Source organism: Rhinolophus sinicus, chromosome 15, assembly GCF_057876585.1.
Source record: "Rhinolophus sinicus isolate RSI-liver-muscle chromosome 15, RSI-T2T, whole genome shotgun sequence".
Lineage (NCBI taxonomy): Eukaryota > Metazoa > Chordata > Mammalia > Chiroptera > Rhinolophidae > Rhinolophus > Rhinolophus sinicus.
The window spans coordinates 10799136-10815355 of record NC_142515.1 but is presented as its reverse complement, the minus strand read 5'-3'; the positions used below and the strand labels follow the sequence as shown (position 1 = coordinate 10815355).

At 38.4% G+C, this 16220-nt stretch overlaps 1 protein-coding gene across 2 annotated transcripts in view; it reads right to left on the bottom strand.

Annotated features, from left to right (window-relative positions):
- Positions 1-16220, bottom strand: part of RAB11FIP2 (RAB11 family interacting protein 2) — a 39918-nt gene that overhangs the window by 13397 nt on the left and 10301 nt on the right. The window contains exon 4 of one of the 2 annotated variants that reach the window (XM_088791839.1): positions 80-220. The exons of the other annotated variant lie outside the window; for it this stretch is intronic. Coding sequence (XP_088647965.1) covers positions 80-220 — 141 coding nt within the window. The remainder of the gene's footprint in view (positions 1-79; positions 221-16220) is intronic. 2 annotated transcript variants of the gene reach the window in all.

The following is a 16220-nucleotide window of genomic DNA, read 5'->3' as shown; positions in this document are numbered from 1 at the left end:
AATGATGAAACTGAAAAGGTCACAACTGTACGGGAAAAGGGTGCGGAGGGCAGCCAGCCCCAGCTATTTCCCATTGTACCTGAGTGTAACCTGAGCGCTCCGACACTCTCCCCAGCAGCCCCCAGTGCAGATCTGAGGACAGGGCTCTTGTACGGGCCATTGTGGAAAATCTAAAGGCAGAGCCCCTCCCTTGTGGTGGGCTTTATAGTCACACATTGACCTGTCAAGCACATGGCAACTCAGTCATTCATGGCTGCCTTTTTTGATCTGTCCTTCAGAGGGAAAAAAGAGTTAACTGAACTGGATTGAATTAGCTCGGTGAAAAATAAAATGTCTCTATTTATCAAAGTGTGGCACCAATTTGTGATATCTTTCTCTTTGGACTGCGGTCCTCATGTCAGACAAGATATTGAATAATACAGTCTGACTGCTCAACTGAGTTGTTGACAGGTTAAGAAAGATGGTGTTTTTAATCAGGTAGAAAATGAACTAGGACATGCTCACACTGAAAAAAGTTTATACAAGTTTAAAATTCAGAATTTAAAAAAATTTAGTTTAGAAATTAGAACTGAAGGAGTTTGGGGGTGGCAGAGGATTTTAAACTGATAAAAAATATTTTAAATTCATATTTTAAAAAGTTTCTCAAACTAATAAAGTGCTTTACCTGAACATTCTAAAGTTTTAATGTAAAAGCTTACTTTTTACCTTGCGATATTTCCAAATTTAAAGAATTCTTCGAAGTAAACTCTTAACTGGAAATTTTGAAATTAGTAGTACTCGAAAATATTTTAATGAATCATTAATATCGCTTCTATAATACACTTATTTATTTTGTAGAATAAAGATTTAGTAAAGAAATAAGTAAACCGGTGAGAACTTGAAACTGTCCTTCAATAGACAGGTCGGAAAAACAAACCACTCTTACGAAGCAGTAAGAATGACCACTGCAGAAATCACTAAGGCATTTGGCAGTGATCACAGTTGTTTTTTCTTTGTCCTTCCTTTTCTCTTTTTAAAACATAAATATGTTCCTTTGGAGCAATAATACCTAAGACCGGGAAGGGACCACTGAGAGTGAAAAAGTGTAAAGTGCTTGTCAGGGAAAAAAAAAAAAGAAAATCCATAGAAGAACAAGAACAAAGATCTATGAAGACTGATTAACTAACTTGTCTTTTGTTAGTATAAGACAATGAAAAGTGTCAATTCTTGGCTCTAGGATTTTAAATCTGTCAATGAGAAGTCATGCAAGGACACTGGAGGCTCTTTAGAAGGCATTTAAAAACAAGCATTATTACAATACCCATAACATCTCTTTCCAAGCCTCACTGGTGTGAAAATTATAAAGATAAGTCCATTTTGGCCTACAATTTGATCCATTTTGTACCTAATAAGTGAATTCAAGTTATTTGAAAATCTAGGTGTCCCACCTGGCACAAAAGTCACTTCCTCAAGCACCATTCATTCTTTACTGTGTATAGGAAATAAGTGTAACTTTAAACTATCACAGGACTTCTGACATTAATTATGTTCAAAGGGGAGGATCCTATTGATCTTGTTTAACTGAAAGAGTGGACTCTAGAGATGTGGGGCTTCACTTTGGTGACAAATGTAGTTGGGGGAAGGGGTATAAGCAGAACTGTAACGTAACTTCACATAAAACCTTTAATGAGTCTGAAAAGAGAAAAAGAAAACTACGCCATTTACAGTGAAGCAAGGGCAAAGAAAATGACACTAGGCCTAACCACAACTGGTATTTATCGGACTTTAATCGTGGTACCAGGCACCTTTTGGAGCCCTTTATATGTTAACTCTTTTAATCCTTGTAACAATCCTATGAGGTGAGTGCTATTTTTACTTCCATTTACAGAAGAGGAAACAGGTACAGAGAAGTTAAGACGCTTACTCCAGGTAATACAGTTATTAAGTGGCAGATTCAGGATCAAAGAAAGGCACTCACACTCCACAGTGCAAGCTCTTTAGTCATACGTAAGCTGTACTTCTTCCACACACGTGCTCTAAACTATTCAGTCCTACCATGAGCTCAGAGATGGCTGGTTTCAAGGAGTCCAACACAACTTCCTAAGGATTCTTCCAATCAGAAATGACTAAGGAAATTCCAAGACTGATCTTTAAAGAGACAGAATAAAGGCTGAAAAGCAATAGGTTTTGAAATAACTATGATCATTATTTTCTGTTTGCCCCTCCTGCTCCATTCCACCCCTCCCTGAACCCCAGGAGGCTGACCTCTGGAGTGCATCACCTGGGCACCCCTTCCCACTGGCTTCCAGTCTATGCTCTGCCACTGGAAGGCACTGGCAAGAGACTGGAGCATAGGAAGAAGGGGGGCAGGGTATTTATTCCCCTGCCCCAGCCCCATCCGACCACCTCCTCAGCCCCGCCCTGCAGGGGTGCAGTTTCCCAGCAGCTTCTCCATGAGCAGCCACAGCTGCCGCTACAGCTGTTCCTTCACACCTAAGCATGGCAATCCCTTCTAGACACTGCTAGACTCTCTCTCCTTGGTGTCCTTAACCCTAGTCACCCCTCTGTAAATACTCTCTTCACTAAACTTTCTTCCATTATTCATTATGAGTGTGTCACTGGTTTCCCGCTGGGACAGACACAAGAATATACAATAAATGCTATAAACTATTCACTTAATAATTTAATAATTAAGGACAAAAGTTTATCTAATTTATCTAATAAAAAGAAGAGCGAACCAAAGAAAAACAACATATCATGCTTCTTCACATGAATTATCTACACTTCCCTTTTCCCATCAATTTCTGGCTTACGCTCCATAAGCCAGTTATTTTGATACTATTTTTTTCTTCCAAGAATAGTCTCCTACTTTGTAACTGATAATTCACTGCTAGACACAAAAAAAGTTCTTGGCCCTCATTTAACAACACTTTTCACACTCACAGAGCTAGAGTATTTTATGTTCAAAATTATTAGGATGGTGCAAAATTAATTGCAGTTTTTGCAATTATTCTTAACCGTTTAAACCACAATTACTTTTGCACCAACCTAATATTTTCAATTTAGGATTACATTATTAAAGACTGATTTGCTCCTACAGTTTTGAAATGGCATAATTGCTTAAAGTGACTTGGATTTGAATACTACCACCTTACAATTGATAACACACTAAACAAACAGAATTTCTCTAGACATGTTTCCAAAGGAACAGTGAGCAATAAGGTGGGATACGGTTAGTCACGCTAAGATCTCACACGATCAAAATCCCATCTGATCAATCTTACCTTCTAATTCTCCCACCCCCTCACTCCTATCCAACCTGTTTTGTGGAACCGCCCCCCACCATCCCAATTGTTTCCTAATCCGTTTGTATGTACTCACCTATCGCACCAGCACACATTTACAGCCCATGACCCCTCAGACATTCCACCATCTTTATTCTGCCAATCTCTAATCCCTCCCAAGTAACCCTGCTGACTTTGGTACTTTACTCACTCATCTTTTATCGCCTGAAACACAGCCCCCACCGATACTCATTGCTGCTTTTATGAAGGTCACCAACAAACTATTTTTACCTAAGGCGACAGCCTCACTCTCTTCACCTTCGCAGCTCCATCTGATACCAGTGACTGTTCTTCCTTTCTGACTCTTCTGTGACACCTGGTAGCCTAAATCGTCTCCTACGTTTCCAATTACTCCTTTTCCTTGTCATCTTCCTCTTTTCGCCCTTAGGAGGAAACACTGGGTATTTCTTAAAGTTGTTTTCAGACCCCTTTTTCTCCTCTTCCATGGTCATTTCCGGTTCTTCCATGATTTTAACTACCACCACTATGGACTGGTAACTGCTAAATCCCCCATCTTCAACCACAAGCGCTTTATCCTTTGTTAATTCTACCTTCACAAATGTCTACTTCAAGTCTCGGATATTCCACCTGTTCCTCAAAGTGAACATGTCCAAAACCAATCATAATCTTAGCTTTTATATCAGTTCTGTCTGATTTTCCTCCTGCGAGTCCAACCACCCCTGGCTCCAGCTTTCGGCTTTCATACCTCATCAATAAGCTACCAGACTCTCCATTCAGCTTCTGGACACACCGTGTTTCCCCCAAAATAAGACCTAGACGGACAATCAGCTCTAATGCGTCTTTTGGAGCAAAAATTAATATATGACTCAGTCTTATTTTACTATAAGACCAGGTCTAATATAAAATTAATGTAATGTAATATAATATAATATAATATAATATAATATAATATAATATAATATAATATAATATAATATAATATAATATAATAATATAATAATATAATATACCGAGTCTTATATTAATTTTTGCTCCAAAAGACGCATGAGAGCTGATTCTCCAGCTAGGTGATCTTTTCGGGGAAACAGGGTAGATCTCTCACTGTCCTCGCTACCCATTTTCACTGCTACCCTCTCATCACAAGACCGCATGACTCCCAGCCTAGACGACTGTAATGTCTTAAGTCTCTGCCAAGCCTTCCTTATCCAGAGCAGCCTGTGCAACATGGCAGAGGACGTTCTAAAGCTCAAATCCAACCTTATTCATCTGTACAAAAACTTTTGGCCTCCAACTTTCTCCTGAATAATATACAAAATTTCTTAGCCTGGCTTTCAAAGCCTATTGGGCATGACTCAATATATCTTTTCAAACTTATTGCCTACCACCTAGTACCCAGATACAACCTATTTAACTGCTCTAAATTTCATATTTTATTTTTAATAAAATGCTACTACCTATTTCAAATAATCAGGATTAGAAGAGTGTTAAAAGAAATGAATAGGAAACGTTTTGTATGACAAAATACTATTCAAATATAAGGTCTATGAACCTAGACACAGATCTTACATCCTTCATAAAAATTAACTCAAAATTGGTCACAGACCTAAATGTAAAACACAAAATTATAAAACTCCTAGATGATAACATAGGAGAAAACCTAGATGAACTTGGGCATGGCAATAATTTTTTAAATATAACACCAAAGGCATGATTCACAAAAGAATCGATAAGCTGGACTTCATTAAAATTACAAATTTCTGCTCAGCAGAAGACAATGTTAAGAGAATGAGAAGATAAGCTGGAGGCTGGGAGAAAATATATGCAAAAGACATACCTGATAAAGGACTGTTATCTAAAATACAGAAAGAACTCTTAAAACTCAACAGTAAGAGAACAAACAACCAAATTAAAATATGGGCCAAAAATCACAACAGACACCTCATCAAAGAGGATATACAGATGGCAATAAGCATATAAAAAGATGTTGCACATCAGATGTTGTGAGGGAAATGCAAATGAAAGCAACAATGATACCACCACACACCTATGGCATCAGAATGGCCAAAATCTAGCGCACTGACAACACCAAGTGCAGACAAAGACGTAGAGCACTGGGGACTCCCATTCGTCTGCTGGTGGGAATGCAAAATGGCACAGCCACTTTGGAAGACAGTTCAGCAGTTTCTTACAAAACAAAACATACGATCCAACAACTGTGTCCCATGGTATTTACCCAAAGGATTTGAAAATAACGCCCACACAAAAACCTGCACACCAGTGTTTACAGAAACTTTACTCATAATCGCCAAAACTTGGGAGCGACCAAGATGTCCTTCAGTGGCGAATGGATAAACTGTGGTCCATGCAGACAATGGAACATTAGTCAGAGCTAAAAAAGAAATGAGCTATCAAGCCATGAAAAGACATGGAGGAACCTTAAATACATATTACGAAGTGAGAAAAGCCATCTGAAAAGGCTACAGACTACACAGTACAAACTATATGACATTCTGGAAAAGGCAAAAACTATGGAGACAGTAAAAAGAGCAGTCGTTTCCCAGGGTTGGGGGTGAGAGAAGCGATCAATAGGCAGAGCACAGAGGATGTTTAGCGCAATGAAAATACTCTGTATGATACTATAAAGGTGGACACATGTCATTATACATTTGTCAAAACCCACAGAATACACACAACCTTAATGTAAACTATGGACCTTGGGTAATGCTGATGTGTCAGTGTCAGTTCATTATCTGTAACAAATGTCCCATCTGGTGGGCATGTTGACGATGGGGGAGGCTGTGCACGTGTGGGGTGGGAGGCATATGCGAAATCTCTGTACCTTCTGCTCACTATTTTAAGTTTGCCTCTTGTGTATTTGTCTTAATCCTGGGTTCCCCAGGCCTTTCTGACTATAAACTACTTGAAGGAATGATACCTCATTCATCTTTTCAGTCCTAGCATATGACAGTACTTAGAGCATGGTGGATGCTTAACAAATATATGGTGACTAAATTAATAGCCAGTGCTTAATAAAAATTTGTAAAAACTGAGCTAATAGTTGACTAAGTCAATGGTAGGTCAATACAAGTTTCAACAAGAAGATATAAAGTCCCCAAAGAGCAGAGGAAAAATTTTCCTGAATAACAAAGAGTACTTACACCTATACCTGATAGTATATTAATATAATTTTTTCCATTCTTTTTAAGATAGGAAGACATATTCTGAAACTTACAGCTGCAAATATGAATTGAGATAAGTTTCAAGTTGGTGACTGCCAATAAAATCAATTCAACTATGCACTTTATCCATTTTACCAAGCAGGTCGACCAGTATAGGTACCTGACCACAATACAGATTAATTTGAGATTTTTCTAATAAATGATGAAAACATTTATTCCACAGTGGTTCGATGGAGTTTAAAGAAGTTATACAAGCCCTAAGAAATGAAGTGTCCAAAGAGAGATTCCACTAGTAAATACAACCTTCAGCATATTTCAATTATGCTTAATATACATGCAAATGGGGCTTAAGAGGTAAGGTACAACTCAATATTGCTCTTCTTTTCTTTTTAGGAAAAAGAAAGTCAGTACCAAATCAAATTAATGATATTATAAAGTACTACATTCTCTCTCCTGGGGCTGGGCAAGCACCTAAATACACGAACGGCAAAACAGAACCTAATATATAAATGTCTATGGGGATTCACAGTAATTTACTTACTAATATTCTCACAGGATATCTTTTATGGATCTCACAGGTAAGACAATTAAAAGCTGTGGTCACTGACACCAAAGACCATGGACAGCGAATTCCGAACAGTAATAAATAATACAGTTGAAGAAGTCCGGAAACTGAAGGATTTAAAGATACTGATGAAGTTAAGGCGAGTTTCATCAAGAATATCACATTCAATCAAGTTTAAGTTACTATTTTCTCCTGGCGAAGAAATAAGTATTTTAAATATAGTCGAATGAACAAGTCACAAATTGTCCAACATAAGCATTATAGATTCTAACAGGTCTCCATTTCTTTAAAACCAAGCTTTTCAAACATTTTTCTCTTTAGCCCCCCTAATACATGAGAATACATCTAGCAACAAGCATAAAATTTCCTTGACATCTCAAATTTAACTAAAACTTCAGGTAGATTTTTGCATTCGGCTCCATACCGTAATTGTATTTCTCTTGATATAAAAAGACTCTTTTCTCCCTAAATCTTTAGGAAAACTATCACTCTGGGAAGGCGTGTTGTGCTTATTCTGTTGCTGTGAGCAGACCTTGGTCCACGGCCTGTCATACAGCTACTAAGGGTCTATCTGGGTTGGTGTAGGGTGAGAGCAATCGAGTTCTGCTTTTTTAAAAGCAGAAACCAGTAACACTGGAAAGGAGTGATGAGAACAAACCACCAGGCCCCTTGACAGGGCCAGACCCCAGCAGAGGCTTGTCTGTCTGTGTGACCAAGGGCAACCCAGCCCCCTGGACCAGCCTTTGCCCCTGAAAAGAGAATATGGACACCGGGCAGGGGCAAGTCTTCCACGAGGGTTGAGGCGAGGCAAGTTGACCCTGGGTCCCTCTGGCCTAAGCACAAAAGGACAAGAGTACCCCAAGCTGGCTCTGTACCTGGGACAAAGCCCAGTTCTGCAGAGGAAGCTATGGTGCTCTCTTTAACAATCTGACCTCAGCCATGTTGAGTTCAGGCAATCTCTCATCATGCTTTAAGGTACAGCCAAAGCTTAGAAATCTACCCTGTACTATGCAATTCGTGCTATGTAAGAATTTCTGAACATGGGATTTTATAGCCACACTGAACATAATACCTTTGCTTTGTATCGTAATAAATACACTTTCTACTTAACACAGGGAATATTTTATTTAATTTCAATGTAGTTTAGCCTATTTCATCAAGATTATTATTGAACGTACATCTTGAAAGAAACTAGAAAATCTAGTTTATTGTCTCCTGCCAAATGTACGTCCTTTATTGGTCAGTAAAAACCATGAGCTCCTAAATTCCACTTTTACTTAGTATTTTTAAAGCTGAGGACATATTACTACTTAGAAACAATTTTATCTAACTTATTTAAAGCGACTCGGTAGATGCTGTGTAATAAGGTCACACAGGCAGCCTCAGTTTCCAGGCCCTCCGTGTAGCAGACACGACCCTCAGCACGTTACTTACCACTTTTCCACAACACCAAGGCTATTATCTCGTTTAACAGTTGAAAAAAATGAGACTTAGAAAGGAGAAAACTTGTTTAAACACATTCAGAATGCTGCTCTTGTTTTTAAGTAAGGTCATACAGCTATTCAACACTCAAACCCAGACCTGAGTCCTAACCTGAACTTGTAATACTCATCCTATACTCCCTTCAGAATATTCTACTATTACCATATGTATATTTTCATGTTACACTGTAAAATCCTTGGGTGGCAGATGTTAAATATATCTTCTGAATCAAATATTAAATTATGTTCAGTATGATTTCCAATTAATTTCGGGCACCTAGTGTCTTTGAAATGGAAAAAAATCTGTATGAAACAAATATACCGTACACCTCAAGTAAACATAATATGTGGTTAACCTGAACACCCCATTCCCACACCAGGCTCCGTAACAAAGAGGTCCCCACACTGAAAGCAGGGCTGATGCAGGGCGCTCACTAATTGGCTCCCTGGTAGCCGAACGTACAAACACACTTCCTAGGACCCTACCAGGCGAGGAATGGAGACACAGAGTATATAACACAGCTCCATGACTCCCACTAGAAAAGAAATGGTGAAATTACTAAGTTAGTAAAGAGCTAATAAGAGTATATCATCACTATTTATAACATCTTCCTTCAAAACGCATTTCACAATTTTTTAATAAGATTTCTTGCTATTTATTAAAACAACTGTCTCTCTACTCATTCCCCAACTTAGAAAATCGTGTTCAATGGTTAAGAACAAGCCTCTTCCTTAAAGAAGCATTTCCCATTTTCTAGCAAACTGCTCCTTTACCTTTCATACTCAACACGGTTCATTCTGTCTGGACTGTAGGTCGTTACTCACATAGTCCTCTCCCTGGCTTGTGTGGCCACCAGCCCTCTATGAATCTCATACTCAACCCACCCAGCCCAGCCCCAGGAGAGCTTTACATGCATGTCTGCTAAAACAACTTTAAAACACTGACAATTTGCATTAAATTTTACTCTTAGGCCAAGCTGACTCACATAGTTGCTACTTAAGTGGTATTGGCACTTTTGTCAGAAAGAGTTCTAAGCTTAAAATATATATAAAATACATAAAAACATTTTTTATTTGATGTATAATACATTTAATATATAACATGTGTGTACGATCATATTAGTATTTGTTTATAATTTATATGTTTATAATTGTTATATAATAATATAATACTATATTTAATACATCAAATCAAAGAGCAGTAATTTATCCTTAAAATATAAGTTCAAGGAAACAAATTTCAAATGTCTGGATCCAAACATTCTTAGAAATGCGTATAAGGAAAACAATTTCATAATCAAATTACTTGCTTCATTTTCTATCAGCGGCAGTTATCTGAAACACCCTGGCCACAGGTAACACTACCCCCCCACACACATTAAGTAGAAACAGCACCTGGTTTTCAAAAGTTAAAGCTTTATTGTTCTGAAAAAAAGTAATGTGGTCATAGTGGCCCAAAAGAAAATGTTCTAAACCTAGAAGCAGGAGGCTGGGAAAACGGTGTATACGGAAGTATGGGCGAAGTATAAAAGAAACAGAAGTTATTCTCTTACTACCTAACAAAAGGGGTCCAACGGGGACAAGACTTGGTAAAGCCAAATCCACTGGAAAGAAACACATGTGGTAATTACAGTGCTCAGGAGAACACATTTTAAATGCATGAAATCCATAAACAGTTACAGAAATGTCAAAGATGCCCAGGCGTGTTTCAGTGTTCAAAACCAAACTCTCAAGAACTGTTACTGTGCGGATATGAACTTGCTTGTCTGGACCAACTAAAAACACACAATTCCTATGCTCTGAAGCAAACTCTAAAATAAACAAGATAGCATCTCATTAAAAACAAAAACACAAAACTCAAACCTCTCCATTAAGACTAAACTGCCAAGCTGGATTCAAAGACTATAGACCTGACATTGCTGTAACAGTTTTTACAATGCTGTGTTTCACTAGGTTTAGGCTACAGACTGAAGACACATCATTGGAATACTCCTGTCTCTTCTCCTTTACCATTCTCCCCTTCCCTCCTCCTCATACACACACAAAAGCAGAATGGTTCAGCTGTTTATTTTAGCCCAGAAATGTATCTTAGAGATGTTCCCTTCTTTTCCATCCTCACTGCCACGTGAGCTCCATCAGCTCTCACCTCAGCAATCCCTAACTCCCTAACCAGTGTTCCTGCCCCAAGTCCATCCCCGCACCCCCTCCACTCCTGTCCCCAGGAGGCCCCCATGCTACAGCGCTATCTGCGTAAGATTTTGCTTTGATCATATTACAATCCCATTTAAAAATCTTTCATGGCCCCCAATGCCTGTACAATGTCCAGTCCTTACCATGGGATTCAGACCTAATAATTACATGCCTGCTCCTATGAGCTCTAAGAGCAGGACTTGTATCTTCATAACCTGTGATTTCCATGTATACAGTAAATATTCCAAAAATAATGAAAATGTAAATATCACTTGATCATCAGATCTGAAATTTGGGGAAAAAAATCACTTTGATGGACTGGAGTAGCCACACTGAGGAGGCAACGGGATGAATGAGGAGACACGCAAGGACTTTCTTTATAATCTCAATCTTTAGAGTATAACACGTTTATAATAAAGGTTTGCTGACTGTAGTTTTCTGAACCCAAACTCAATTCATACCTTCAACAATTTCAAATTTACACAGGAAATAACTAGACCAAATACTTGAAATTGGGAATAGCAGGTTTCAGACTTGAAAGCACCCTAGGAGCATGACTGGAGGGACATGTGCATATTACGTAAAAACCAAACTGGTGAAGTAGTCTCCTCACTGGCCTAGATCCTGACAGTTTTACCGCAGATAAGGAAAATTGCATCAACTTGGAACAGGCAATTTTAGCCAACAGGCTAGAGATGAAAAAATAAGCAGAACAATAAATTTCCAAAGCAATTTAGAATCATATAATTTACGTCTTTCTGACATATTGTTCTCAAAATACACACCTTCATTAATGACAATTAACAAAGGTTATTAATCTACATGTAACAAGCTTCCTACCTTGTTGGTTTTACAAAAAAATAATCCTCTCAAATTCTATCTTAAAAGTTAAACCAAAATATTCACATGTTGATTTACAAAAATTAGCGCACTGGGGTTACTGGAATATAATCTTAATACTTTCCTGTCAGAAACCTCAAGAGGACTTACATACGATATCTTGTATTTGATCATGTCATAGCAACCTGTTCTCTTTAACTATTGGACTCGCTATGTGTTATCCTGTGTCCAGTGCCTAAGAGCTCGTTAATTACTTAAACTATATCTCCTTAGGTCTTGTTAATTACCCGTCTCCTGTCTCAGAGGACCTTGTTAATAACTTGTACAGTCTCTCTAAAGAGGTCCTAACAACACATTAAAATTAAAGATGCTTTTCTTTTAGCACCTGTCAAGTGCTGTAAATTGAGAAATTTTCACATCAGTTTATTAGCCGACAGTAGTTTTTGTTGATTTTTTTTGGCTTGTTTTCCTTCTCTCATAGAATCTGTTATCTCAATCTCTGAGCTCAAAATAATAATAATAACTTAGCAAAGTTTGTCTTTTTTTGTTTTCAATTTTGAAGTCTATAAATATCGATTTGCATTAGTGACTTAGCAAAAGGATGGCATGGTTGGTATCTGCAAATTAACCCACTGGGAGATGTACCAATTAATGTGAGCTATTATAATGAGTATTAGGATGACAAAGGGTAAAAAAGTTTCAAGTAGTATCTGGGGAATTAAGCATAAAGTTCTAGTTAGAGTTAAGGGAACTAATCACATTGCATATTTCATGTTCCCAGTCGTTGTTTTATTGGATACATTCTGTAAATCCCTGGGCGCTAATGGATTAATGGATCTAAAAATCATCTCAAAAGTTTTGTTTTCTACCTCGTAAATGAGCCTACAAGTTTTCAGTTGTGTAAAAGACTTACAGCCTGCCATGAATACCAGGCAAATTATCTCTAATATTTGACTAATACTGGACAAATATGAACAAAAAATAAATATTGCTATTAAAATAAACCTTATGCATATTAAGCTTTATTATGCCAAAAACAGAGCTTTAAACTTATACAAGAAAAAAAAATGTCCACAAGGAGCATTATAAAATTGAAGGTTTTAAAACTAACAATAGGATCTTTTCTTTAGGATCATTTGTCTACTGTAACTTTAAAAATTAAAATGTAAGCCTGCAGTAAACAGTCTATCATGTTTTCATAGACATGTTATACAACTTTATAATAATAGTTACATACTTCTAAGTCTATGGTGATTTTCTGATTTGTGAAAATTAGAAACACATTTAAATATAGATTCTAGGTAACCAATTTTTGTAGCTTCTAAGAAAAGTATGATACAACCACAGATAGGAATTAACTAGTGAAGGAAAGTAAGGGGGGAGGAAAGAAAGGGAAGAGGGAAGTAGGCCAACGTGATTCTAAAAGTAAAAGGTACACTGTCATGCAAAATTATAAAGTAGTGGTGACAAACAGGAGGACTTGATCTTAGACACTATTTCTATGCTGCCCTAAAAAACAACTGTTTGGCCTCAGTTCATCAACTAAGAAGGAGATGGGTTCTTCCATATCAACAACTGCAAATGGAAATATTAGGTTGGTGCAAACGTAATTGTGGTTTTTGCAATTATTTTTAACCTTTTAAACCGCAATTACTTTTGCGCCAACCTAATAAATGCATATATGCGCTAATAAAATCAATAATACTAAGAATATTATAAAACACACTATTAAGTTATAGAGCAACTAAAAGTTTGCTACGTGGTACTCACAACTACAGGGAGGCAGGAAATAACGCCTAGGTGCTACCTGCATTCTGAGAATTCATCCAAAGATGCCACAAATATTTAATGACATTTCTGCTTGCTCTTCAGTGCCTACTATCATCTAGATGTTTCTTAGCTATTTGGCCAAATCTCATACTCCTCTCCACACCCCTGTTTCCATCAAGCTGATCTTCTTACCGTCTCCTCTACCTTAGTGAGGGCCCCATAAGGAAAGCTAGTATAACTCAGTTGTTTATTCGACTATGAGTTGACAAACACAACTCCTCATTCCTATTCACCACTAAGTACTTACTGAACTCTTATGAAGTGCATGATTTAATTCACATCAGCAATTTTTAAACCTGTCAGAATCAGTGGGAAGATTTTAAAACGCCCATTTTTATTTCAGACCCATTCACTAATGATTCTAATTCAGTCTGAGGTAGGACCCAACAACCAACTGTGGTCTAAGAAACTCCCCAGGAGCCACTGATGCTCAGAACTGAACACGTGCACAGAGCCAGGTGCTGTGGGGCACCCACGAAAGGAGATTCAGCACAACTATTAAGACACTTACCCAGCTTAGTAAGGAGCACTAAGACCTAGACACAATAAAGCTCACACGGCAATTGGGATCTTCTGTGTCGGCAGAAATCTAAAGAAGGGGAACGCCACAGTAGTAATCAAGAAAGAATTAAAGAGCTTTTAGCATGGAGGATAGACAGGCTTAGGACATCAGGCGAGTCAAGAGTGCATTCCACCACTGAGCCAAGGAAAGGAGATGGCAGGGCTTACGAGGTCCTCAGGGTACAGAAGTGAAGTAAGGAAATTAACTTAGAATGGAGAGACGAGGAATAATAAAATAAAAGTTGTACAGTTAAGAAAAGCCTAAAATGCAGTAAGCCTTCAAAAACAGAAAGAAGAGTTTGGATTCGGTGTGCAAATCGGTGTTCTTAAACTCTTTTGAACTAGGCTTTCTTAAACAGAACTACGTGCCCTAAGTACTAAATAATAATGCTAAGTGCTATAATAAGTAAATGCAAAAATTGCAGTAACTTAATACTCTGAGAATTTGTCATGCAGACAAGGTTAGAAGGCCTTCTACATGCATTCAAAGGTTATTCCTACCTTATAGGTTTTGCCGTTCTCAAAGATCTCCATTCAGCTAGTGCAGGGTTCAGCAAACTATTTTTGTAAAAGGCCAAATAAATATTTTTGGCTTAGCAGGCCCTACAGTCTTTACAATTAAACTAGCACAGAAGTAGCCATACACAAATGGACAGGCTGTGCTCCAATAAAGCGTTATTTACAACAATGGGCAGCAAGCCAGATTTGGCCCCCATCTTATTTGCCAGTCCCCGGTCTCAGGTCTGGAGGAAGAGAGGCAGTATGGAGGACCGCGCAGGTTTTCATGGACCAGACCCAGAAGTGGTACACATCTCATCTATTAACTCTACGATAAGCCAGAACTTTGTCACCTGGTCCCCAACGAACTAGGGGTTTAGCTGTCTCTGTTTAAAACAAAACAAAAAAAAGCAAATCTGGTTTGGTAAACATACCCACCCGTTTCCACTTTCCAATGGTAAAGAACAGGCTGTGAACAAATGATTGAAAATGATATAACAAACATCTTGGTATATCTGTTTCTGGAAAACTATATACTGCTGATACTGGGAGATGAAAGAGCCTAAGAGCAACTGCAGGGAAGAGCATTTCCAAAAGCCCTGTTCTTTGCTGAAGTAACGCGACAGAAAGCCTAAGTCATTTCCTCTATCAGTTTTATGCAAGACTATGGGATCTATTCCAAGAACAGAAGCAAAATGCAGTCTCTTTTTGATTTACAAGGTGATTTCTTCAGGTGGATTTTACTGACACTAAGAAATAAAAACTCGGGGCAGCCGGATGGCTCAGTTAGTTAAAGCGTGAGCGCTTAACAACAGGGCTGCCGGTTCGATTCCCACATGGGCCAGTGAGCTGTGCCCTCCACAATTAGATTAAAGACAACAAACTGCCGCTGAGCTTCCACAGGGGCAGTCAGATGACTCAGTTGGTTAGAACGTGAGCTCTTAACAACAAGGTTGCGGGTTCAATTCCTGCATGGGATGGTGGGCTGCGCCCCTGCAACTACAGATTGAAAATAGCAGCTGGACTTGGAGCTGAGCTGCGCCCTCCACAACTAGATTGAAGGACAACGGCTTGGAGCTGATGGGCCCTGGAGAAACACACAGTTCCCCAATATTCCCCCGCAAAAAAAGAAAAACTCGAACTTCTAAGAAAGTTTTCCTTGGTACTTTAAACATTTTTGGCATAAAGCAAATCATACACGATTCGCTCAGAGGCTAACAATATGGTTCCCATATACCTGCACGCACAGGTGAGCCAATTCACTCACAAGAACAAAATCCAGTTGCACAGCTATGTATCTTAGCCTTAACTTTATTCAGCATCCTCCTTAGGGCATGAGAGTCCAGGCAACTCTTTAAAGAGACCTACTTAGCACTGCTGGAAAAAATAATTCACAGCATGTGTCCCAGTGATGTGAGTCTGCAGCTTCAAAGGTGCATTTGGTTTAGACGTTAATGTGAGAAATCTAAAATGTCTCATCTAACTGAGGGATGATACTGGGAGGAAAACAGGAATATGTGTTATGGAAAGCTAAAACTCCCTCTACTCTGTCCTCCCAAATTCCACCCAAGATAAAGCTGCTTTTCAGAAATCTGAGCTTCACTCTCTTCCTAGATCTATTTATACTCAAGCCTTTTGGAATATACTATTAGCAGAGCTACCCCTTTTTGCAAATGTTTTAAACTTACCACAAAGATAGTTTGTGACACAAAAAGGAAGAGTAACTTCCCAGGAATTGACAAATGTTTCTGTCTTCATATCTGACATCTCACAGAATACGAAGATGAAAGAA